Raw genomic sequence first — 26,483 nt, 5'->3', positions numbered from 1 at the left:
AGTGATGGGATGGGAATAGAGAAGGAGGGAGATCCTGTAGTGATCAACTAACAGGATTATTACCATTATTATTTTGAAAGGGGCTGTAGCCGGGTTGGAGCCACGCCGGGGCTAGGGAGGGCACAGGTTTCCGGGCCCCGCCTCCGCAGGGTTAGAGGCAGGGCTAATGGAGTTGCGTGAACCGTGATGCGGAGATCAGGGGGAAAGCTGGCTGGCGGCAACGGGCATGGGCCGGCGAACGTTCCGCGCCCCTTTCTCGGGTCTGGATTCTGCCGTCCAGCTCACGAGGCCGTCCCGAACGCCGTCCAGGCTGGTCGGAGAGAGCACCCCATCCCGGGGATAGTGTGAGGCTGCGGGCGGGAGAAAAGAGGATCCGGAAGAGAAAGGGGGGCAGGGATGGGGAGGAAGGAAAAAGAGAGAGAGGAGGGAGGGGCACGGAAGGGAGGAGCCGAAAGGCGCGGCCGGCTGGTTCCCAGCCAGTCCCGGGCCACCCGGGCAGAGGCGGCCGCCCCCTCCGCGGCGCTGCTGCCGCTCACACCCCCCGCCCCACTCTGCCAGCCCCGTCCGTCCGGGGACAGCTCAGCGGCCGCCGCCGCAGCCCAGCGGAGGAGAGCAGGTGAGGCGGGCTCGGGGAGCGGCGTGCGGGGGAGAGCGGGCCGGGAAGGAGCGTCTGTCCGGGGGCCGCGCTAGGCCTGAGAGGTCCCCCGTCCCGAGAAGCTCTGTGAGTCCCGGGCCGCCGCCGTCGTCGGGGCCAGCGAGGGAGCCGCTGCCGGCAAGCCGGTGCCCAGTGCCTTCTCCGGGTCGGCGGCGGCGGCGGCGGCGATGAAGATGAGAAGCGAGGAGGAGGGGCTTGGGGAGGCTTGATCATCAAGGACCGGTGGCTGACGATCTCACTTCACCTGGACCCCACCGCTGACTGCGCTTTCTGAGCTCGGTGGGTTTCCGCGCAGACCCCAGGGAGCCCGCGCGGGGGCGGAGAGCGGGAGGTGGCTGTAGGTGCCAATACCGAGCGGGGTCGCTGGGGGTCCCTGGAGCTCTCAGCCTGAGATGTGGGGCCGGGCTGGGGCTGGACTCTCAGAGCAGAACTGGGACCCTTCCTGGCCGCCTTCGAAGCCAGGCCGGCGGGAGTGTGGACGGGGGAGGCACCAGACAGACGGGAAGACGGGAAGAAAGACACTTTCACACATAAGCGCTCTGGCACAAGAGCCAAGAGGAGGGGGAGCTGGCAGGCCGGGACCAAGCCCTCTCCCTTGGCCTCCGTGCTCCACTCCTTGGGCGCTGGGGATGCTACTAGGTAATCATTCCACTCCGCTACGCCTCTCCAAGCTGCGGGGTCTCTGAAGCCGGACTAGTGTCTTGTCTCTGTGCGTCGGGCACCGGGGCCAGAGCAAAAGAAGGCATCGGCCGCATGGGGCTCTAGGGCTTCTACCGATCTGACCCTGCCCTCGCTGCCCCAACCAAACACTGCCGAGCTGATCTGGACTCTCACCCAGACTCCGCTGCTTTCGCTCTGCGGGTCGGGCAGTCCCTACGCTCCCGCGGCGCGGGCAGGCCGGGAGGCCCCCGCAGTTCAGAGTGCCCTTGCTCAGTGCTTGCGAGCGCTCTACTTTCGCTGCCCAGGGACACCAGGTAGCCTCAGGCTCCTCCGTCTTTGCGCCCTTGTCATCCGTCTTTCTGCATGTTCCATCTTGGAGGAGAACTGGGCGGTGGAATGAGGAAAGCATCAGTTTTAAGCTCTTGTGGGAGAGTTGGGTTAGGTGGCGGAAATCCTGGGTGTGTGCCCCTGCAGGCTTACGTTTAGGGGGATCTCGGAGGGAAGGGGTTGGGCCACACCAGCCTTAAAAACTGGCCTTTACTCCGCTTAGCTCACTTCTACTGCAACTTCTAAAGTAATTCGAACTCTCCGGGCTGGGCCAGTGGTCTCTAGGGCCCCCAGCTGCCCACCTTCCCTGCACCACACTCTTCAGCATCCCCACATTTCAGCTACCGACACTGGGAGCCTGCAGACCAGAGGCTGCCCAAGTCCCCAGCCTCTCCGTCAGGTCCCCGGGTCCTCCCTGCTCTGGTCACAGGCCAGTCTGCCAGTCAGCCCAGGGTGCATCCAGATCCCAGGGCCTTAAAGATCCCTGTGTGCATTCATTCACTCACTTGTTCATTTCATCATACACACAAGCTGCCTGCATTCCTTTGTTTACTCAGCTAACAGACATTGGTCCTTTTACATGCTGGGCACCTTGCTAGGTCCCAGAGATGAAGCAGTGGACACTGCAGGTATGGTATGCAGGTATGGAGCTCACGGTCTAATGGAAAAGAGAATGTAGTCAGCAAAGCAGATACCATTGGAGACCCCAGACAGGAACACAAGTGCTCTGCCGGTGACCCCTGCTGGAGGTGGAGGTGGAGGTGCAGCCAGCTGGGAGTGGATCAGCGTGGGCAAGCCCAGCCCTGCTCCTGCCAGCACTGCTGGGCATGGTCTCCGGGATGGCTGGGCTGGACCTGAGTACAGCAGCCTCATGGGAGCAAGTCCCGGGTGAAGACTCACTTCAGGACCCACCTTCTCCCATCTGGGGGTTCAGAGAGGGCGCTGTGGTCAGGGAGGCTGGTCCAGGGACCAGGAGATTGGGGCTGGCCTGCAACACGGGCCTTGTATACTCCTGTCCCTCTCTGGCCTCCTCACAGGTTGGTGATGAAGGGCTCATGGCAGGTCTATGGGGCTGTTATGCTGATAACCCCCTTCTCTGTCCCCAGGTCTGCACTTCTGTTTCCCCAGACCAGGAGTTCCCAAGATGCCCATCCTGGAGAAAGACCCCCATCAGACGGTGGCAAACCCCCCTGGGGGTGCAGAGGAGCCTGTGAGTGACCCCTGAAGCTCCTTCCCTCATGCCTGCTCTCCCCATGCACATGCCTCAGCTCCCAGAATAGTCCTGAGGGGCACAGTCCCTGCCCTGTCCCAGGCATGAGGCCCAGGCAGTAGCCCTGCCCTGAGCTTGCTGAGGAGCCTGGGAGCACCTGGAGGGACCGGGAGTGGCCTCGGGGGGTGCTAAGGGAATGCTGACAGTGACACCTTCCTAATCCTCAAGGTCAGAAAGAGGCCTTGACCTGGGCCAGGTACCTTTCTTTTCTCCCAGGGCTGCTCACCACTTCCAGTGGGCCCAGGGCCAGTAGCTTGGAAGAGCCTCTCCCCGACCCCGACCCCAACCCCAAGGCTCATCTGCCCCCTCTAGTGGCTTTAGAGCCCAGCGGGGTTGCCATAAGGTGAGGCTTAATTCTCTACCCGAACCCTGCCAGGCCAGCCCCTGGTGTGGCTAGTTCACCCTGGAGCCTGAGGCACATCTTCCCCACTGGCTGGAGATGAGGCCGCCCCACCTTTGGCAAGCATCCTCCCTTCAGAGGGACAGAGCAGCACATCTTTTTTTTTTTTTTTTTTTTAAATTCTGTTTTTGGTGAAAGTTTACACAGCAACTTAGGTTCCCATTTAACAATTTTTATGCAAGTTGTTCCGTGACATTGGTTACAATTTTCACACTGTGCCAGCATTCTCGTTATTTCCATCTGTTCTTTCTGTTTCCATTACTCTAGTGTCCCTGCCCCTCGTCACCTTCTCATCTTTGTTTTAGGGTAAATGTTGATCATTTGGTCTTGTATACTTGATTGTTTATAGGCGCACATTCCTCTTGTGCGTAATTGTTTATTTTATAGGCCACTCTATTATTTGGCTGAAAGGTGACCTCCGGGAATGGCTTCAGTTCCAAGCTTAAAGGCTATCTGACGGTGATAATCTCGGGGTTCCTCTAGTCACTATTGGTCCACTAAGCCTGGTCTTTTTAGTTTTGTTCTCCATTTTTGTCCCTTTCTATCTGGGACCTTCCACTGTGTACCTGGTCAGAATTGGCCGTAGTGGTACCGGGCACCATCTAATTCTTCTGGTCTCAGGCTAGATGAGGCCATGGTTCATGTGGGGTGGGGTATTAGTCCTATGGACTAGTTTCTCATTTGAGTCTTTGGTTTCCTTCATTTTCTTTTGTTCCAGACCAGCAGAGACCAATAGTTGTATCTTAGATGGCTGCTCACAAGCTTTTAAGACCCCAGATGCTACTCACCCAACTAGGATGTAGAATATTATCTTTCTGAACTGTTATGCCAATTGACGGAGTTGTCCCATGAAACAATTGTCCCAAGACGTCACAGCCAGTAAACCAGTGCTGTAAGACATCTGGTTGTGTCTGGGAAGTCTCTGTAACTGTGCCCCCTGTGAGAGCAGCATCCATTCTCTCCAGGTCCTTGCACGTGCTGGTCCCTCTGTCACAAACGCCTTCTTGCCACCCTTGCCAACCTTGACCATAGCTCTCTGGCTCCCCATACCCCCAGTTGCTCCCCAAGTTCCCTTGGCCTCTGCAGCTGTCCGACACCTCTGTTGTTCTTTCTGGTCTCAAGCATGTCTCCGCCTCTGGCTTCCTTGGGAGCAGGCCTGTCTCTCCATCATTCCTTACACGAACTGATCAGGAAATGTGTTTTAACCGAGACCCCAGAGTCCAAAGACCCTCATTAGTACAAGTCCCTGTCTCTGGTCCCAGGCCTGGCCCAGAAGCCACCGAGAGTTTGGGGAGGAACTCCGTGGGGCTGAGACATGGAGCTGAGATGTCCCACCTTGGTCCTTTTTACCCATCACCCAACTTCCTCTTACTCTAAGCTGAGTCCCAGCTCACTGTCAGAGACCTGAAAAGGGTGGCCTAGTCTTGGCAGGGGTGCCAGGCTACCAGCTGGGCAGAGCTTTCTGTAGGTGCTTGTCTGCCCACCCACCACTCAACTTCCCCAATCCCCAAGAGAAGGAGGAGGGAACCAGAGCACTAGGTGGGGGGCTTGACCCCTCCGCCCCTGCCCCGGGAGTGGGCGTGGCAGCCTGGGGTGCTGCCCAGACCCGTCTGGTGTCAGTCTCCTGCCAGGAGCTTCTGCAGTGGCCCTGACACCCTCCTCCCACCTGAGGCAGTGAGCTCTAGAGACAGGATCGGGCAGGTGGAGATTCCTGTTCATCCATCAGCGCTTACACTCACACCACCATGCAGTCCTCCACCTCTGCCCAGGGCTGTGTCGGGCCTCCAGAGTGCAGCCAGTGAGAGCAGACCAGAGACATGCTCTCAAAGGCGGCCTGCACTTCTGCAGCCACCCCACCACTTGCAGAGGAAGAAACTCCTGGAAGGAGGTCGCCCATCCTCGGCCAACTTTTTAAAATTTAAGCAAAAATATTAAAAGCACTAGTTTTCCTATTAAGATCAGCTAAGTGAGGGAGGGAGTCCCTGGGTGGTGCAAATGATTAATGCTCTCAAGTCCACCCAGAGTTTCCTCAGAAGAAAGGCCTGGCAATCTACTTCTGAAAAATCAGCCATTGAAAACCCTATGGAGTGCAGTTCTACTTTGTCACACATGGGGTCCCCACATAGATGAACTGACCCCACAACAACTGGTTTAAGTGATGGAAAGGAAGGGGATGGAAGAGGGAGCAAGGGGGACACTGAGAGAATGATCAAGGAGACAGAAGCAAAACAGAGGTTGGATGAAGACTTGATTTCTGGTCCCAGCCCTGCCACCACACTGCTGTGTGACCTTGGACTAGTCCCTCCACTCTCTGGGCCTCAGCTTCCTCATCTGTAAATGGGACAAAAATCCTTGCTCTGGCTAAGTCACAACATTGTTGCAAACACAGATGAGATCCTTATGTGAACACAGCTGGCAAACAGGGAAGGATGGTGTCCCTATGGGGCGGGTGTGGGTGGGGATCTCTGCACAGACTCCACTCGCGCTCTGGGGGCCCCAGACCTGCAGGCTTTCCTCTTAGGGAATTCCTCTAGAGCGATAAGAACAGTCACGGTATAACAGTCTGTGATGTGCCCACTTGGGGCCAGTTGTTGACCTCGTGTAATTCTCTTGCATCCCCCTCAGGCAGAGTCCTAGTCATTCAGTGCTGCTATGACAGAGATACCACAAATGGGTGGCTTTAACAAGCAGAAATTTATTTTCTCACAATTTAGGAGGCTAGAAATCCGAATTCAGGATGCCAGCTCTAGGGGAAGGCTTTCTCTCTCTGTTGGCTCTAGAGGAAGGTCCTTGTCTCTTTGGACAATCTTCATGTGGCTTGGCATATCTTTCCCCCCTCTCTGCTTCTTAGCTTGCTTATTTAATCTCTTTTATATCTCAGAAGAGATTGACTCAAGCTACACCCTACACTAATCCTGCCTCGTTAACATAACAAAGACAACCCATTCCCAAATGGGATCATAACCACAGGCATAGAGGCTAGGAATTACAACATATATTTGGGGGGGGGGGCACAGTGCAATCCATAGCAGGTAGGAATGGTTATTTCTGCCATATGGACGAGGAAGCTGAGGCTTGGAGAGGTTGGGCAGAGGAAGAACTCTCCCCTCCACAGACACATGGAATGATAACTCTGGCATGGATTTAACAAGGAGCTCAGGCCACGTGTTACCTGCCCGGAAACTTTTTGCAGAATTCTGGTCATTACAGCAACGCTGAGATATGGTTCCTCCCCTCCAAAAACATCACTCACCTGTGTGAATCTCCCTTCAGAGCAGCATCCTATGGGTCCAAAGGATTCATTAGATTCTGGAGCCCCAGCTGGGAACAAGTCCTAAATTAAGAGTGACCAGCAGCCAGCAATACCAATAATAGGAATGTTTCACTGTAGCCCCATCCTTTATGGTTTATAAGCACCTTCCCCTTCAGTGTCTCTTTGATCCTGTGAGAGGTGAGCTTATTAGCCCCATTTTACTGGGAAAGACAATGAGGCTTCGAAAGGTGAGGTGACTTGCCCAAGCTGGTCAGTGGCAAGGTCAGGGTATGAACCCAGGTCTGTCTGATGCCAACATCCGGGTGTTTCCTCTGCACTTTGGTCCTTCCTGGAGGTGGGGGTGGAGAAGGAAGGAGAGAGCAAATAGGAGTTTTTGAAGTCAATAATTCTGCCATGCTGTATCTTGGACGCACACAGGTCCCAGGATAGGAAACAAGTGTAGGGCACATGGAGACAGACACTGGGGAACAAGTCAGGGCTGGGGGCGGGCCACACATAAGGCCAGGCCCAGCTTTACCCTTCTTTTCCAGGGCCTGCCCAAACTGCCAGTGCCCCCTCTGCAGCAGACCCTGGCCACCTACCTGCACTGCGTGCAGCACCTGGTGCCTGAGGAGCAGTTCAGGAAGAGCCAGGCCATTGTGCAGCGGTTTGGAGACCCTGGAGGCCTCGGGGAGGCCCTGCAGCAGAAGCTTCTGGAGCGGCGGGAGAAGACAGCCAACTGGGTAGGAGTTGTTAGGCTGCTGGGGCAGTGTGGGTGGCCTGGGAGTGGGCAGACGGGGCAGACCATGGACCCATGCAGGAGGAGCAGGAGGCGGAAATGGGAGACAGATAGATGAGTGTGGATGGGGGCGCCAGATAGAGACTAGAAGGATGGGGCAGATGGGGGGACAAGAGTGGGGGACATGGATGGAGGAGAGACGGGGGACAGCAAAGGGCAAGGGTGAAGGATAGACGACGTGGGGTTGGGAGCTAGAGATGGAGAGAGGGGAAGAGATGGGAATAAAGATGGGGGGGACACACAGGAGAACAAGGAGGGGAGACGGAGATCGAGATAGGGATGGGCAGAGACGGGACAGAGATGGGGGACAAACGGGAGGACATGGGTGGGGCAGCAGAGGAAGAGATGGGGACAGAGACGAGGTTGGGGCCATGGACAGGGACTAAGGGCAGGAACAGGACACACACAAGGACAAGTGTGGGGACAGGAGTGAAGAACTAAAGAGCCAAGGTGGGCAACTGTGACAAAAGAGAGGAGATAGGTATGGGGCAGAGATGAGATCAGGCGGTAGATTGGGGTGCACGTGGGGCCTAGAACATAACTGGGGCTCTGTGTATGTTTGCAGAGTGAATGAATGAATGAAATGGATGATCGAATGAAGTGTCTCAGTTGTCCCTGGGGACTGACAGAATGGGAACTGGTGCCCTTACTTGGGAGGGGCTGTGGCCCCTGGGATCATCAGCCGAGCAGGCCATGATGCCCCTCTGCCCTCCCTCCCCGGCAGGTGTCCGAGTACTGGCTGAATGACATGTATCTCAATAACCGCTTGGCCCTGCCCGTCAACTCCAGCCCAGCTTTGATCTTTGCACGGCAGCACTTCCAGGATACCAACGACCAGCTAAGGTGAGGCCAGGTGCTCCTGGGCTCAGAGCTTGGGAACCTCCGGGTTAGAGGGCCTGGTCAATGTCCCTGGGACAGTGGCTGTTCCAGGCAGCCTGGTTCGGGAGGAGGTGAGGTGAGGCTGCAATTGATCATGAACACTGACCTTCCCAGTAATATGTTTATTTGGGAAAGGGGACGGTAATGGAAGCCGTGGGCCCCCAGGCATCCTCCAGCCGGACTTGACCTGGCTAAGGCCTGAGCGAATGCATGTGCCCTCAGACCCCACTGGTGCTTGTCACTGGGGCCATGCTACCCCGTCGGTCTGAGAGGACCTCTGCTGCCCCGCAAAGCCCCCAGCTCTAAACAGAGGCTCCTGAGGGGGGTGGACCCCTCCCTGCCAGCCTCTGTCACACCAGGGCTTTACCATCTGCTGCAATTACAGAGCTCAGTGAGTCACGGGGAGGGCTGACTGATGATGGTGGGGGCCGTGCGTGCAGGGGTGGGGTGAGGGGAGGGTCTCCCTGCAGGCATCTCTCAGAGACATACCTGAGTCCTTGGTCTCATGACCAGAATGGGGCACAGAATGGGGGCAGTTCAGAGGGAGGAGAAGGGACAGATGCCTCCCCCTAGACTAGCCAGGGCCCACCCCTCCTTCTCTGAGTGGGGCTCTGCCAGGCTCAGATGGCCCCCTCCCCCTTCCTCTGACTGAAGAGTGGGAACGGATGAACGACTTCTGAAAACAGTTCTCAAAATTGCATCCAAGGGGCCATTTCCTCCTGATGCAATTAAGCCCAGACTCATCATCTGTGGACAGTTAAGATGGGGCGGTCCCGTGGCCCCCGTCTCGGGTGGCTTTTTTCCCAGCACCTGCTTTCCTTTTGTTAGCACTAACCAGTTGCCACAGAGTGATTATGACTCATGGCGCCCCCGTGTGTGTCAGAGTAGAACTGTGCTCCATCGGGTTTTCAGTGGCTGATTTTTCAGAAGTAGATCGCCAGGCCTTTCTTCTGAGGTACGTCTGGGTGAACTTAAACGTCCAACCTTTTCGTTAGTAACCAAGTGAGTGTGTTAACCATTTGCATCACTCAGGGACTCCTCATTAGCGTTAAAAACCAAAAAAACCAAACCCATTGCTGTTGAGTTGATTCCAAACGGGACCAAATTACTGACTTTCTCAGGAGGCTGTATTCCCCAGAATCCCAATATCCCCCTTCCAGTCCAGCCCAAGGACTGGCCTCTTCCAGGAAGAGCCCCATCCCACAATCTACCCCCTTCCTGTTGCACTGTGGCCTCGGCTGGCTTCCTCTGCCTCGTTCACTCTCGGATTTCCTTTCCTCTCTCCCAGAACTGCACCACCCCCAGCTGTCTCCACGGGACCATTTTTAATCCAAGGCTTGTGAAGGGCTGACAGCATCTTGGGGGGCAGGAACCATATCTGAATAGTGCCCCACCCAGGCCTGGCCTAAGTTGGGGGATCATTGCATTTAAAGCGGAGGGAGGAAGGAAGGAAGGAAGGAAGGAAGGAAGGAAGGAAGGAAGGAAGGAAGGAAGGAAGGAAGGGAAAAAGGAGAAGGAGAGAAGGCGGACAGGAGGGAGAGGAAGAAGGAAGAGAGGGAGGGAGGCAGGGAAGCCGGGCCCCTGAGAGGGCGGGCTGAGGCCTCATCTCTCTCTGCAGGTTTGCAGCCAGCCTCATCTCTGGTGTGCTCAGCTACAAGGCTCTGCTGGACAGGTAGGACTGGGACCAGCCTGGGAAGGGTAGTGCCCTGCTTCACACAGGCTGTTCCTGCCGCTGCCTCCCGGCTGCACTGGACAGGGAGCACCCTGCCTTCTGGATCCCCCAGTGTCTTGATGAGCTTTACCCCAGCTGGCCCACCAGGAACATCCCCTTTCCCTGGGGTAGCATCTCCTTACTTCATTTCTGTAAAATGCCCGCCTCCCTCCATGCCTCCTAGGTTCACACTTGGCCTGAATTAGTTTGTCAGGAACCAGAGAACGCATCAGAAGGGAGAGAAGGAAAAGTTGTTGGAGTGAGGAGATGGGAGTTGAGCGTTCCTACTTGGGCAAGTATGGTTTCCCTGCCCTGAGCCTCTGTCTCCTCGGCCCCACAGAGCTCGAGGGACGGCAGAGACGACTCAGTGGACACGAGGGTGTTCTCACAGGTGCAGAGAGCTGCATAAACTCAGTGCAGTATTACAGATTTAAGGAAAGCCCCTCTCCTGGCCAAGGGGCCTGGGGGCAGCAGCAAGAGGGAGAGTGCCTGGAGAAGCCAGGGTCCCTGGAGGCAGAGAATGTAAGGGCATCAGATGCTCGGATGTGAGAGAGCCCCAAAGCAGGATCCACTTCACAGATGAGGCAGCCAAGGCTCAGAAAGGTTAAGCGGCTTTCCCATGGTCACACAGCCAGGAGACGGCAGAACCAGGAGGGCAGAAGAGGCTAACTTCACTCTCTTTTCAGCTTGGGTCCAACTAAGTCTCTGCCCAGCCTTGGGGCAGATGCTCAGACTCACAGCTGCTCCACGGAAGGATAGGGCCCCAAGACCCAAGGGCAGAGCAGCTCAGGGCTCGGGCCCTGGAGTGGGCAGACCTGAGTTTGAATTCCGATGCCCACAACACTGGGTGTGTTAACCTTGGATGGGTCTAATCAGTCCCAACTAGAGTCCCTCGTCTTTCCAGTGGGAATAGTAAGAGCAGCTGCCTCGAGGAGGACTCTCTCCTCCAGCTCAGGACACCGTGTGTCTGCTTTCCTCTGATTCCCAGTCTCTGATTTCAAAGAGCCTCAACCCTCACAATGTCACAGCTGGGCAGTGCAGGAAGGAGGGCCTGGGCCCTGCCACTGGGACTGGGGCCTTTTGTTCCATCCATCACTGACAGTTTAAACCCCAGACTCACACGTGCATGCATGTGTGTGTGTGCATGTACGAGTATGTGTGAGTGTGTGTGTACATGTGTGTGTACCAGTGTGTGTGTGTGTGCCAGTGTGTGTGTGTGCATGTATGTGTGTGCACTCACACTCATACCACTATACACATCCACACATACCCCATTTGCCTGAGTAACTGTTTTGGGCCTCTTGATTCACTCGCTCATTCATTCTTTCACTTTGCAATGCATTGACACTGGAAAGATGAAGCGAAATAAGCCTCCATCCATGCCCTCAGAAGGTTCTCAACTACTGGGCAAGACAGACATAAAATATAGCTCCATCCCCTCCATCAAGCTCCTGTCAGCTCTCCGGGACATCCCAGTCACTGCGAACTGAGCTTGTCTCCATTGGATCTTTGGATGTCCTCCCAAGTGCCCAGATTACCCTCACCCTGCCTTGTCAGTTCAGTAAATGTGCCCACACACCCAGTTGGTAAATCCAGAACCCTAGACTCACCATGGTTCCTCTTCCTCCAGGCTCCCCTCGTCTCAGCTGCTGTCAGCCAGCCCTCCTCCCCACAGCCCACATCACCTTCCCATCTCGGCTGCAGCCTCCTCCCTTCTTCTTCCTGTGACTCCCTTCGGTCCATTCTACACATATAACCAGGGTCATTAAAAAAGCAAAATATAAGTGAAATCATGCCATGAAACACTAAAGCTTTCCAGCGGCCTTCATTGCATGGAGAATAAGATACAAACTCCTTACCTCTACTGATGAGGTCCTGTAGGAGCTGGCCCTTTCCTACCTCTCTGGCCTCCTCCTCAGGCTGCTTCAACCCACTGGCTTCCTTTCTGCCTTCCGTTAGTGCTTCTTAAACTGTCTGCACTGAAGGACCTGTTTGCTGTGTTTTTAATTTTGTAAACTTTTTACATAACTAGTAACTTAAAAAATGGTACAAACAAAACACGAGCCCAAATATTTTATTCTTAGATTCAACAGACAGGAAATTCCTCTATCAAACTGCCACAAAAGTTTCTGAGTGCTTCCTCTCAATTTTAGCCCTCATCCTCTTATGGGTTTGTTACGAACAGTTGGGTCCAACACCAGTGGTTTGAGTAGCAGGGCCGTGGGGCACCCCACTTCCCCTGGCTCTTCTCAGGGCTGCCACCTACCCTAAGAGTGCAGCTCAAACATCCAGTCTTCAGTGAGATCAGCCCTGGCACCGCCTCCTGCCCCTCCAGTCACTTACCTCATCACTCTCTGTCACTACTGGACAGTCTCTTGCTCACTGGTTGGCTATTTGTTGTCTACTCTTTGTCTATACATCCTAGAACCTGCGCCCCATTACAGCAGGAAACTCATCTGTCTTGTTTGTTGCTATATCCTCAGATCCCAGAATGGTGTCTGGCACAGAGACGGTGCTCAATAAATACTTGTTGGCTGAAAGGGTGGATGGATGGACGGACGGACGGACAGATGGACGGAAGGATGGATGGATGGATGGGTGGAAGGAAAGAAGGAAGGAAGGAAGGAAAACAAATGGAAAAAAGGACTGAAGAAAAGGAAGGAAGGGAGGGAGGGGGAAAAGAAGGAAAGATGGGTGGACACCAGATATACGGAGATCACAGAGGAAAGCAAACTTTCTGCCTTGAACTCAGAGGAGGCTTCTAGAAGAGGTGATGAAAGAGTAGCCTTTTGAGGAAGAAGGAGTTTTCTAAACAGGTTAACTAAGTGCAGGGGTGGAGGCGAGGGCATGCCCAGCCAGAATTGGCCCCAGCAAGCAAAGTCACTGAGGGCCGAAATGGCAGGCCTGCCTACACAGTGCATAAGACAGGGTGAGAGTGGGCCGATGGAGCTTTGAGAAAATCCTGAAGTCTCCATGGGCCATGGAAATGGGGCACTCCTCTACTGTAAGAAAGTGGGGGCTGATCTCTTCGACTCCCATGGTAATGCCAGTATGGTTTTTGTGCCCTGTTTTGCCTGATCTAGTGACAGTAGACCCGATTCTGATTCCCTCTCCCTTCCATCCTCTCACGGCTGCCTTTTCTTACCCATCTGCCTGCCAGCCACTCCCTCCCCACCGACTGTGCCAAGGGCCAGCTGTCAGGGCAGCCCCTCTGTATGAGGCAATACTATGGGCTCTTCTCCTCCTACCGGCTCCCTGGCCACACCCAGGACACGCTGGTGGCCCAGAAGAGCAGCGTCATGCCTGAGCCTGAGCACATCATTGTGGCCTGCCAAAACCAGGTAGGCAGCCCTTCCCACCATGGCTCCTCGGGTCAGGGAAGGTCATGGGGCCAGGAGTGGCCACTAGTGCTTATCCCTTTCTGCTGGCTTCACCCCAGAGTGAGCAGGGGCAGAGAGGCCCAGAACTCGGGTCTCCTGACCTCGTCCACCCCATTGCTCTCCACTGATTGACTCCAAGAACAAGGAGAACCATGAGTTAGAGGATGCTCCCCTGGACTCACATCTGAGTCCCCAAGAGCCAGGTCAGGTTGGAAGAAGACCGTGCTGGGCTGAGGGTCCTTAATGAGAGCCCAGCATGGCTACGGCCCCTCCACCCACAGATCATCACCCAAGCCATGACCCTCCATGACCACACACAGACAGAGTTACAGACGGCCCAACTGGATGAACCATGTGCCAGGTGTGGGCTCGTCACTTATGTGCATTCACCCCGTGGGATCCCACAGTGATCCTGCAGGCTTCCGCAGGAGGACATGAGATGCAGAGAGGTTAGGTGGCTTGTCCAGGGTGGCAGGACTCATAGGTCTGTCCAGTGCCTGAAGCCCAACTCTGTCCCCTGCAACTGAGGTTTTCAGACTAGGTTCCTGGAGCCAACAAGGGCCCTGTGGGGCTGGGGGACAGGCTGAGCATGAGGGCTCCGGACCCCTTCCCATTGCCCTCCAGACGGTAGATTCTACATATCGAGACTCCACATAAGTATTTCATCAGGAAAAAGGTAGAATTCACTTGGTTTTGTTTCGTTTTTGTTAAAAACCACAATTGATGCCTACGACCCAATGGCTCCCCTGGTAATTGTTCTGAAATGATTTCTTCTCAGGCTAATCTCATGTTTTTAGAAAGTTGGGAGCTCAGTGAGTGTCTGCCACGTGAGGGCAGCTGCAGCCCCATTCCAGGTCTGAAGGCCAACCGGAGACTTCCCAGTCCACCTCACACCCAGGCTGGCTGGCCACGAAACAAGGACTTTCCTCTCAAAAGTCCAACCCAGCTCTTCCCAGCCACCACCTGCCGCAGCCTCTGTCCCATCCGGAAGTGCTCAAGGAGGGCTCTGGACTCAGCCTCAGGTGCACGGCTCAGGCCGAGCAGAGAACTCATTCAGCTGGGTCAAAAGGGCATCCTCACCTGTGCCAAGGAATAAGACCCTTTCCATCAAAGCTACAGCCTGAGGCCCCACAGGTTTACACATAAAACACATGGAGGTATACAAATGCATGTGCACAAGGATGCATAGAGCGTTTTGTGTGTTGATTTTCACTCTTAATCTTCCTCTGCATATTATTCATTGGCTTGCTTTTGTTGTTCACTCACCAGTGTGTTTGTGCTAAACCTGTGGCTCTACCTAGAATGAGTTCGTTCCTTTTAAATGCTGGGTAGAAATGCATTGGACAAGTACACTTTATTTAGCCATTCCCTAACTGAAGAACATTTAGGCAGTTTCTACTGTTTCACTGTGGCAAACAAGGGTGATATGCACATTCCTTTATGTATCTTCTGGGGCACACAGGTGGACATGTCTCTCAGCCTTAGACTAAAGTATGTCTTTACAGTACAATTGCTGAGTCATAGGGCAGGCACATTTTTAGTTTTGATAGACACTGCCTTCCAAAAGGGCTTTTTACCAATTTACACTCCTCCAGTAGTATCTGAGAGCTCAAATCCCCACAAACACAGTGGTTTTACATAAACTAGGAACTACAAAAACAAGCTTTCTTTTAGCGAAGTTTAATCTTTGAGTGGGGGTCCAGCCTGGAGTCCAGCACAGTCAACTGCTTTGGGGTTGGCCCTCAAATTGTGACCACCTAGAACATGAAATCCTTTGGAGACCTGGGTCTGAGTATCCCCTGGCCCAGCAAAAGCTGGCACTTGGGTCCCGATGGGGCGCTCTGCAGTCTCGAGTGACATGTTTGACCTGTTTCCCCCACAGTTCTTTGTCTTAGATGTTGTCATTAATTTCCGCCGTCTCAGTGAGGGGGATCTGTTCACTCAGTTGAGAAAGATAGTCAAAATGGCTTCCAACGAGGACGAGCGCTTGCCTCCGATCGGCCTGCTGACGTCAGACGGGAGGAGCGAGTGGGCCGAGGCCAGGACGGTCCTCATGAAAGGTTAGCAGCAGTGCCTGACGCCTGTCCATGCTCATCTCATCCTCATCCCCCAGGGTCTGGGGCCATGGACTCATCCCTGTGGGCTGCAGCACAGGACAGACGGCCAGTCCTGCTGTCAGCCCAGGGGCCTTTACGCTGAGGGTCAAATCCTTTGTGCCCACATGTGTCCTCCTGCATATCCTAGCTTTCTGGATAAGGCTAACTAGAGCTGGAATTGTGTGTGCAGCTGTTCTGGGATGTGGGGCGGGGGCTGTTTGAGCTGGAGGAAGGTGGGCTGCAGTGAAGCCCTGCTGGTTCCTGGAGGGCAGGGGTGGTGCTCACTCTGGAGGCCTGGTCACCTGGGATCCAGGATGGAGAGCACCTCTGGAGGGTAGTTGGCCATCTCTGTCATGTGATCTCTTGGTCCTGGGATTTTTTTCATCTTTAAGTGGACCCGTATCCCTCTGGCTGGCCGCTGCTCTTGTGAAGGTCTCCAGGCATTCCTGCAAGAAAGCTAGTAATATTCTGAAGCTACATTTCAAATCAAGAGCCAGCCCTGGTCCAGACACTGGATAGAGTGCCTTCTTCTAGGAGGTGAAGCAAGGCTTCTGTGAATCTCCATGTGCCCCTTGGCTTCCATCAGGCTGGGCAGTCCATTCAGACTTTCCAAGAGTCTAGCAGTGAGGACCTGGGCCAGGCCTCGGATGTATGAGACAGAGGATGAGGCATCTGCCCCTGAGCAAGCGGGGAAGAGAGGGCATTGGGGGAGATTTCAGCACCTGGTAGTGTGATGTCTACCCACATAAGGCAATGTAGACAGCAGGTGCCAAATAAGTGATCCAGGACTGCAGAGAGGGGAGGAGCCCCTGCAATTGGGAAGGTTTTGAAAGTCTTCGTTGGAAGAGGTGGGAGTTGAGCAAGCCCTGTGACATAAGTAAGAGGGGTGGACGGGAGGGACAGCACCCAGGCAGGTGGACACTCTGGGCAAAGCTGCCAGCTCAGCAGGAATTCGACCACCCTGCTTGGGGGTGGGGAGGCTACCAAGAGGAGCTTGTGCTGGACGTCCTGGGAGGATGAGAAGGGGGTGGGGCCTGGCTCTCTAACAGTCATATGCCCTTTCTAGTCCCTCTCCCTAGAAGGTTCTCTCCCCAGACCTGGCTGGCTCTTTGCATCATCCAACCTTAGCTCAGGGACCAACACCCCAGGTCTCCCCTGAACGTCCCTCCCTCATACCCACACACTGTCACACACAGGGCCCTGTGTCCTTGTCTTGGTTTTATTTCTCACTCTCTGAAGTCTGATTTTCATTCATTTGAATAATGTTTACCGTGTGTCGCCTTCCCCTTGTCTCTAAGGTCCAGGAGAACAGCGACCTTGTTTGTTTGGTTTAACATGTGAGTCTTTGTACCCAACACAGTAGGGGCCCAATTATACTTGTTAAATAGAAGGATGAAGTGTTACTGAAGGCACTGGGCCCCAAATTTGTTTCCCAGTTGTCAGTTAATTCTTCTTACCTTTAATTCTTGGGCACCTGCTCAGTTCTCGTAGCAGGCGGCACAGGCCACGGGGAGGTGACACTGACCCTGTTGCCATGGACTTGACAACCAAGTTGAGAAATTAGTAACTCGTTTGAAAAAGGAGCCCTGGTGGCCTAGTGGTTAAGTGCTCAGCTGCTAACCGAAAGGTCAGCCGTTCAAACCCACCAGCTGCTCCATGGGTGAAAAAAGCCCACTGCTGTCATTTTGAACCACTGACATTTCAGTTAGTAGTCAATCAATTTAACCACTGCACCACCAGGGCTCCTTAGGAGAAAAGACTTGGCGATTTGCTCCTGTAAAGATTACAGCCTAGGAAACCCTATGGGGCAGTTCTACTCTGTCACATCGGGTTGCTATGGGTTGGAATCGACTCGATGGCACACAACAACAACAACATCATTTGAAAGTGAGTTCATTCCCACGGGAGATCCCAGTGTGATCTAATCTCACTCCTCTTCCCTCCAGGGCCAGAGACAGGCATAATCACTTCAGCTTCCAATATGGTCTCCACTTTATTAGCAGCCAGGCCCACAACATCTCCCTCCAGGACTGACCAGGATCATCCTCAGTCCTGAGTGCTTAGGCGGAACTAATTGGAATTAATTTGTTAATGGCATTTGATTTGGCTTTCTGAATGGAAATGCTATTTCTGAGGAAGGGCAACAGCAAGGAGGGCAAACCTGGGCATTCCCTCTGGAAACCCAATTAATCCAGTTAGCAATGACTGTGTTATTGGCACTGCAGGGAAGCCCTTGCCCGTCCCTGAAGCAGCCCCTGTCCACAGAAAGGGAACACAGAGACCATGCAGGAGACTATTTCAGCTTAGAAGTGAAAGGTTATGGCAGCTTAATCTAGAGTTGAAAGTGAAGATGGAAAGAGATGAATGGAGTCTAGATATATTTTGAAGTCGATGCAACAGGAAGGATAAGAGAAATGAGAAAGGTACGTAGAGTTTTTTATTTAAGCAACTGAGTGGATAGTGGTACCATTTACTAAGATGGGAAACAGGTTGGGGGAGTGGCTACGGAATGGAGAAATTGTTTCTGACTATGTTAGGTTTGAGATTCCTTGAGACATCTAAGTGGAGACATCAAGTTAGATCTATGTGTCTGGAGCTCAGAGGAGAGGTCGAGCCAGAGAGATAAATCTGAGAGTCATCAGCACATAAGTGATATTTAAAGTCATGAGCCTGGATGAGATCATCTAGAAATGGAAGCACAGGGGCCCGGAGGTCAGGTAGCGAAAGACGTGAAGGGGATGGAGAAAGAGCAGCCAGAATAGCAAAGGGAAAGCCAGGAGATGAGTCACAAAAAACCAACAGGGAAGAGCGCTTTGGGGAGAAGGAAGTGGCCAGCCACATGGAATTCTGCTGAGAGGTCCAGGAAGAACGGAACAGAGAAGAAACACTGAATTAGCAACGCTGAAGTTATTGGTCACCTTGACCAATGATTCAGACTGGCATAGTTTGAAGAATGAAAGGTTGGATGCTAATGGAATGGTCTAATGTTGTTGTTGTCAGTTGTCATCAAGTCAGATCTGACTCTGGTGACTATGTATAACAGAACGAAACATTGACTGGTCCTAGCCATCTTTATGATCTTTGATGTTTGTACCCGTTGTTGCAGCTATTGTGTCAATCCATCTTATCAAGGGTTTCCCTCGATTTTGCTGACCTTCTACCAAACACACAAAAGCTGGACGATGAAATGATTCAATAGCAGAAAGAAAGTGTTGATGAGGAGGTCAGTAAGTTGAATTAGAAAGTGTAGACGACTCTTTTCAGACAATTTGGTATTAAAGGGAGCAGGGAAATGGAGGAGTCACTGGAAGAGGGTGGGGGTCAAGGGAAGTTTTTTAGTAGGAGATGTAAGTACATGGTTGTATGCTGATGGAAATAATGCATTAATAGAAAGGAATTGTTGACGAGGAGAGAGGAGATGAATGTAGGACTAGGGTTCTTGCAAAGGCAAAAGAAGATAGAACCCAGAGATTGAGAGGCCATTGACTGATGCAGGGAAAACAGAAAACTTGGGACAGATGTCTGCGGGACTTTAGCTGATGGAGGGAGGCTCCCGACTGGTCACTTCTGAGGTGGGGGGAGGAGGTACTCTGAGGACAACAGAAACTAGTTGCCATCGAGTTGACTTTGAATCGTGGTGACTGCATGTATGTCAGAGTAGAATTGTGCTCCGTAGGTTTTTCTTTTTTTTACATTTGCCTTTTTTTTGTCTTTTAATATAAGTAAGGTCATACAGTATTTGTCCTTTTGTGAATGGCTTATTTCACTCAGCATAATGTCTTCAAGCTCCATCCATACTGTAGCATGCATCAAGACTTCATTTCTCCTACTGGCTGAGTGCATGTATGTACCACATTTTGTTTATCGATTCTTCTGTTGATGGACATTTAAGTTGTTTCCACCTTTTGGCTATTGTCAATAGTGCTGCAATGAACATCACTGTAAAAGTCTCTTTTTGAGTCTCTGCTTTCAAGTCTTTTGGGTATATACTTACGAGTGGTATTGCTGGGTAATACGGTAGTTCTGTTTTTAGTTTTTTTGCAGAACTGCAATGGATAAGGGTTCCAATTTCCCCACATCCTTACCAACGTTTGATATTTTCTGGGTTTTTTTTTTTTTTTTTTAATCTTAGCCAACCTAGTGGGAGTACAAAGGTATCTCACTGTGGTTTTGATTTGCATCTCTCTGATGGCTAATGATGCTGAGCATCTTTTCATATGTTTGGTGGCCATTTGAATATTCTCTTTGGTGAAGTGTCTATTCAAGTCCTTTGCCAATTTTATGATTGGGTTATTTGTCTTTTTGTTGTTAAGTTGCTGAAGTTTCATATATATTTTGGTTATTAGATTCTTTTTGGATATATGTTTTCCAAAGATACTCTCCCAGTCAATAGCTTGTCTTTTCACTTTTTTTGGTAAAATCTTTTGATGAACAGAAGTTTTTAATTTTTATGAGGGTCCATTTATTTATTTTGTCTTTTGTTGTTTGCATTTTTGTTATTATATTAGACAATCCATTGTTGAAAGCTAGGCCTGACAGCATTGCCACTGCTTTTTCTTCTAAGAATTTTATGGTTTTATTTTGCATGTTAGGTCCTTAATCCATTTCGAATTTGTTTTTGCGTATGGTGTGAGGCACGTGGAAATCCAATTATCCCAGCACCGTTTATTGAGAAGACTTTTCTTTCACCACTGAAGGCACTTAGCACCCTTGTCAAAAATCAGTTGACCATAGATGTGTTGGTTTATTTCTGGACTCTCAATTCTATTCCACTGGTCTGTGTGTTTATTATTATACCAGTATCAGGCTGTTTTGACTACTGTGGCTGTATGTTGTTGCATTAGGTGCAGTTGAGTTGGTTCCCACTCGTAGCAACCCTATGTACAACAGAACGAAACACTGCTGGGTCCTGCGCTCTCCTCACAATTATTGCTATGCTTGAGCCCATTGTTGCAGCCACTATGTCAATCCATCTCCTGGAGGATTTTCCTCTTTCTCGCTGACCTTCTACTTTACCAAGCATGATGTCCTTCTCCAGGGACTGGTCCCTCCTGATAACATGTCCAAGTGTGTGAGACAAAGTCTCACCATCCTCCCTTCTAAGGAGCATTCTGGCTATGCTTCTTCCAAGACAGATTTGTTCCTTCTTTTGGCAGTCCATGGTATATTCAGTATTCTTCGCCAACATGGTAATTCAAAGGCATCAATTCTTCTTTGGTCTTCCTTATTCATTACATGCATATGAGGCAATTGAAAATACTATGGCTTGGGCCGGGTGCACCTTAGTCCTCAAAGTGACATCTTTGCTTTTTAACACTTTAAAGAGTTCTTTTGAAGCAGATTTGCCCATGCAATACATCATTTGATTTCCTGACTGCTGCCTCCGTGGGCGTTGATTGTGGATCCAAGTAAAATGAAATCCTTGACAACTTCAGTCTTTTCTCCATTTATCATGATATTGCTTATTGGTCCAGTTGTGAGGATTTTTGTTTTCTTTATGTTGAGGTGTAATCCATACTGAAAACTGTGGTCTTTGATCTTCATTAGTAAGTGCTTCAAGTCCTCTTCACTTTCAGCAAGCAAGGTTTTGTCATCTGCATATCACAGATTGTTAATGAGTCTTCCGCTAGTCCTGATGCCACATTCTTCTTGGATTATTTGCTCACCATACAGATTGAATAAGTACGGTGAAAGGATACAACCTTGATAGCCACCTTCCTTTATTTTAAACCATGCAGTATCCCCTTGTTCTGTTCAAATGACTGCCTCTTGGTCTATTTACACGTTCCACAGGAACTCAATTAAATGTTCTGGAATTCCCATTTTTGCAATGTTATCCATAATTTGTTATGATCCACACAGTCAAATGCCTTTGCATAGTCAAGAAAACAGGTAAGCATCTTTCTGGCATCCTTTGCTTTCAGCCAAGATCCATTTGACTTCAGCGATGATATCTGATGTATTATGTTGATTGATTTTCTACTATTGAACCATCCTTGTATTCCTGGAATAAATCCCACTTGGTCATGGTGTATGATTCTTTTAATATGCTGTTGAATTCTGTTTGATAGTATTTTGTTCAGAATTTTTGCATCTATATTCATAAGAGGCATTGGCCTGTAGCTTTCTTTTATTGTGGTGTTTTTGTCTGGTTTGGGTGTTGGGGTTATGTCTGCTTCATAGAATGAATTAGGGAGTATTCCTTCCTTCTCTATCTTTTGGAAGACTTTAAACAGTATTGGTATCAATTCTTCTCTAACTGTTTGGTAGAATTTCCCCAGTGAAGCCATCTGGTCCACCACTTTTGTTGTTGTTGTTGTTGAGAGGTTTTTTGATCACTGATTCTATCTCTTCACTTGTTATGGGTCTGTTGAGACTTTCTGTTTCCTCTTTAGTTAGTTTGGGTAGGTTGTGTGCATCTAAGAATTTATCTATTTCATCTAGGTTATCTAGTTTGTATACCATACAGTTGTTCATAATATTCTGTCATAATTCTCTTTATTTCTGTCTTAGTTATCTGGTGGTACTGTAACAGAAATGCCACAAGTAGATGGCTTTAAATAAACAGAAATTTATTCTCTCACAGTATAGGAGGCTATAAGTCTGAATTTAGGGCACCAGCTCCCCGGGAAGGATGTCTCTCTCTATTGGTTCTGGGGGAAGATCCTTGTTATCAATCTTCGCCTGGTCTAAGAGCTTCTCAGTGGAGGGACCCTGGGTCCAAAGGACGTGCTCCACTCCTGGTGCTTCTTTCTTGGTGGCATGAGGTCCCCCTCCTCTCTGCTGGATTCTCTCATTTACATCTCAAAAGAGACTGACTCAAGATACAACCTAATCCTGCAGATTGAGACCTGCCTCATTAACTTAACTGCCTCTAATCCTACCTCATTAACATCATACAGGTAGGATTTACAACACAGGAAAATCACATCAATGATAAAATGGTGGACAATCACACAGTACTGGGAAACATGGCCTAGCCAAGTTGCTACACATTTTTGGGGGACACAATTCAATCCATAGCAATTTCCATCAGATCAGTTGTAATGTCCTCTTTTTCATTTTTTATTTTGGTTATTTGTGTCTTTTCTTTGTCAGTCTGGCTAAAGATTTGTCAATTTTATTGATCTTTGCAAAGAACCAACTTCTAGTTTTATTGATTTTCTCTACTGTTTTTTGTTTACAAGTTTATTTATTGTTGCTCTGATCTTTGTTATTTCCTTTCTTAGGCTTAGCTTTCTCTTCTGTTCTAGTTCCTGGAGCTGTCCAGTTAGGCTGTTAATTTGAGATCTTCTTTTTTTTATGCAGGCATTTATTGCTATAACTTTCCATCTGAGTAATGCCTTCACCACATCACACAAGTTTTAGAATGTTGTACTTTTGTTTTCATTTGACTCCAAGAAATTTGTGATTTCTTCCTTGACTCATTGGTAGTTTAATAGCATGTTGTGTAATTTCCATATGTTTGTATATTTTCCAGGTTTTTTTCTATTATTGATTTCTAGCTTTAGTCCGTTGTGGTCAGAGAAAATACTTCGTATGATTTCAGTCTTTTAAAATTTATCAAGACTTGCTTTGTGACCTAAAATATGGTCCATAGGGTTTTCAATGGCTCATTTTTGCAAGTAGATCACCGGACCTTTCTTCTGAAGCTCTTCTGGGTGGACTCAAACCTCCAACCTTTTGGTTAACAGCTGAGCATGTTAATCGTTTACACTATACAGGGACTCAGAAGGCAAAAGAGAACATATGAAGTAGCCTCTTGAAAACTGGGAAAGAGATTTACTCAGAAACTTGGTAAGATTTCTGGACTATGTTGAGCTCATATTTATGAGAGTTTGGGGTCATACATTTTAGAAGAAACTAATTAGCATTGTTATGTGATTTTCACCCCACGATGTTCAGCTCCTCAGGATTGGGCAAGGAGAAGGTGGGTTGTTGGGTTTAGACGGATGAATGCAACCAAGTGAGAGGAGAAAGGTGTGGCCAAGGAGTGGTTGCAATGTTGGAATCTAAACTGAGTCAGGAGAGAAGCGAAAGACAGGAGGACGATGGATAGTACAGTAACCCTCCTTTATCCGTGGTTTCACTTTCCGCGGTTTCAGTTACCCGCGGTCAACCGCGTTTCAAAAATGTTAACTGAGTACGAAGCATGATGAAATCTCACGCCGTCCCACTCCATCATTCACATAACTTTTATTACAGTATATTGTTATAACTGTTCTATTTTATTGTTATTGTTGTTAATCTTTTATCGTGCTTAATTTATAAATTAAACTTTATCATAGGTGTGTATGTATAGGACAAAACAAATTATATATAGGGTTCAGTACTATCTGTGGTTTCAGGCATCCACACGAGGTCTTGGAATGTATCCCTGAGGATGAGGGGGGTTACTGTAAAATAAGTTGTGGGCCGATGGGTTTTGGAGATCTCAGTGAGGGCTGTGAAAAGTTGGTGAATTAGAAAGTTATGAGTGTGGTCAGAGTGTGGTAGACTTGAAACAGGTTTCAGAGCTGGCCAGTTCCTGGAAATGAGAGGTTCCAAGATGTGATTATGGAAGTGGGTGGCTGATGTAGAGATGAGACTGTTACAGGTGGGTTTGTTGAGGCATTGAGAGATGAGAATGTTGGCTGGGTCATCCAGATGGATGTCAAGGTTGCCAAGAATGATGATATGAGCAATGATGGGAAGGAAGAAGGTGAACGAGGAGCCTAAATCTCCACGACGGGGAGTTATGAGGTGGTCAGTAGAGCACAGCAACAGGATGAAGTCTAGTGGCCCACTCCAAAGGGAAAGAAGAAGGAGAATGGTTTAGAAGTGAAAAAAGAGAGCAAGGAAGCCCCTGCCCCAACCTTCTGGCCCCAGGTCAGAGAGTGTGAGAGGCCGCAGGGGAGGTGGGCCCCCAGAGGGACACCACGCCCCATCAAAGCTGAGGTGAATGGAATATTTCCAGAAGAGGTGAGTGATGCAGGAGAACAGGCAGTCCCAAGGCAGGCACGGTGAAGGGTTTAGGAAGGAGGAAAGGAGATGTGGTGAAGTCTGAGTTCATTCAGGGATCACATGGAGCAGCATGAGGGTGACAACCAGCAGGCTAGGGCTTCTGACAGTGTCACGGGTAAATGGATAAGTGGCATGAGATGGGATTGTCCTGCTGGTCCCTTGGGGTGTTGGGCAATCATTGCAAACAATAGCCCAAATTCTTTTTTTCCCATACAAAAATTTATACAAACACTGTTATGTGACTCTAATTACTCTCCCCATAGTGTGACAGCACACTCCTCCTTCCCACCCTTGATTCCCCATGTCCATTCAACCAGCTCCTAACCCTCTCTGCCTTCCCATCTCACCTCTGAACAGAAGCTGCCTGTTTAGTCTCTTGTATCTACTTGAGCTAAGAGGCACCCTCCTCACGAGTATCCCTTTATGTCCCACAGTCCAGTCCAATCCCTGTCTGAAGAGTTGGCCTTGGAAATTGTTTTAGTTCTGGACTGATAGAGAAGCCAGGGGCCATGCTTTCTGGAGTTCCTCCAGTCTCAGTTAGACCTTTAAGTCTGGTCTTCTTACTAGAATTTGAGTTCTGCACCCCACCTTTCTCCTGCTCCATCCACCACTCTCTGTTGTGTTCCTTGTCAGGGCGGTCATTGGTGGTAGCCAGGCACGATCTAGTTCTTCTGGTCTCAGGCTGATGAAGTCTCTGGTTTATGTGGCCCTTTCTGTCTATTGGGCTAGTACTTTCTTTGTGTCTTTGGTGTTCTTCATTCTCCTTTACTCCAGGTGGTTGGGACCAATTGTGCATCTTAGATCGCTGCTTGCAAGCTTTTAAGACTCCAGATGCCACTCACCAAAGTAGGATACAGAACATTTTCTTAATAAGCTTTCTTATGCCAACTGACCTAGATGTCCCCTGAAACCATGGTCCCCAGACCCCTACTCCTGCTACTCTGTCCTTCAAAGTGTTTGACTGTATTCAGGAAACTTCTTAGCTTTGGTTTAGTCCAGTTGTGCTGACTTCCCCTATAGTGTGTGCTGTCCTTCCCTTCAGCTAATATAATTCTTATCTACTATCTAGTTAGTAAATAACCCTCACCCTCCCTCCCCACCCTCGTAACCATCAAAGAATGTTTTCTTCTGTGTTTAAACCTTTTCTTGAGTTCTTATGATAGTGGTCTTATACAATATTTGTCCTTCTGTGACTGACTAAATTCACTCAGCATAATGACTTCCTCCATGTTATAAGATGTTTCAGGTCTTCATCGTAGTTCTTTATCGTTGTGTGGTATTCCATTGTGTGGATATAACATAATTTGTTTATCCATTCGTCCATTGATGGGCACCTAAGTTGTTTCCATCTTTTTGCTATTGTGAACAGTGCTGCAATGAACATGGGTGTGCGTATACCTATTCATGTGACGGCTCTTATTTCTCTAGGATATATTCCAAGGAGCGGGATAGCTGGGTCGTATGGTACTTCTATTTCTAGCTTTCTAAGGAAGCGTCAAATCGATTTCCAAAGTGGTTGTACCATTTTATATTCCCACCAACAGTGTTCATCTCTCCACAACCTCTCCAGCATTTATTATTTTGTGTTTTTTGGATGAACGCTAGCCTTGTTGGGTTGAGATGATATCTCATTGTAGTTTTGATCTGCATTTCTCTAATAGCTAATGATCGTGAGCCAACAGTGTATAAGTGTTCCAGTCTCTCCACAACCTCTCCAGCATTTATTATTTTGTGTTTTTTGGGTTAATTCTAGCTTTGTTGGGGTGAGATGATATCTCATTGTAGTTTTGATCTGCATTTCTCAATGGCTAATGATCGTGAGCATTTCTTCACGTATCTGTTAGCCACCTGAATATCTTCTTTGGCGAAGTGCCTGTTCGTATCCTTTGCCCATTTTTTAATTGGGTTTTTTGTCTTTTTGTTGTTGAGGTTTTGCAGTATCTTGCAGATTTTAGAGATTAGACGCTGATCGGATTTGTCATAACGAAAATTTTTTTCCCAGTCTTTAGGTTGTCTTTTGACTCTTTTGGTGAATTTTTTTTTTTTTTTA

At 49.9% G+C, this 26,483-nt stretch overlaps 1 protein-coding gene across 1 annotated transcript in view; it reads left to right on the top strand.

The window, feature by feature from the left end:
- The first annotated feature begins 6,798 nt into the window (after positions 1-6,798).
- CHAT (choline O-acetyltransferase) overlaps positions 6,799-26,483 on the top strand; it is a 64,543-nt gene continuing 44,858 nt past the window's right edge. Inside the window, exons 1-6 of the mRNA XM_004387967.1 lie at positions 6,799-6,813; positions 7,117-7,308; positions 8,089-8,207; positions 9,862-9,915; positions 13,115-13,295; positions 15,217-15,394. Coding sequence (XP_004388024.1) covers positions 6,799-6,813; positions 7,117-7,308; positions 8,089-8,207; positions 9,862-9,915; positions 13,115-13,295; positions 15,217-15,394 — 739 coding nt within the window. The remainder of the gene's footprint in view (positions 6,814-7,116; positions 7,309-8,088; positions 8,208-9,861; positions 9,916-13,114; positions 13,296-15,216; positions 15,395-26,483) is intronic.

The sequence above is a fragment of the Trichechus manatus genome, unplaced genomic scaffold (assembly GCF_000243295.1).
Source record: "Trichechus manatus latirostris isolate Lorelei unplaced genomic scaffold, TriManLat1.0 scaffold00200, whole genome shotgun sequence".
NCBI lineage: Eukaryota > Metazoa > Chordata > Mammalia > Sirenia > Trichechidae > Trichechus > Trichechus manatus.
This window is presented reverse-complemented; position numbering and strand designations above follow the sequence as displayed.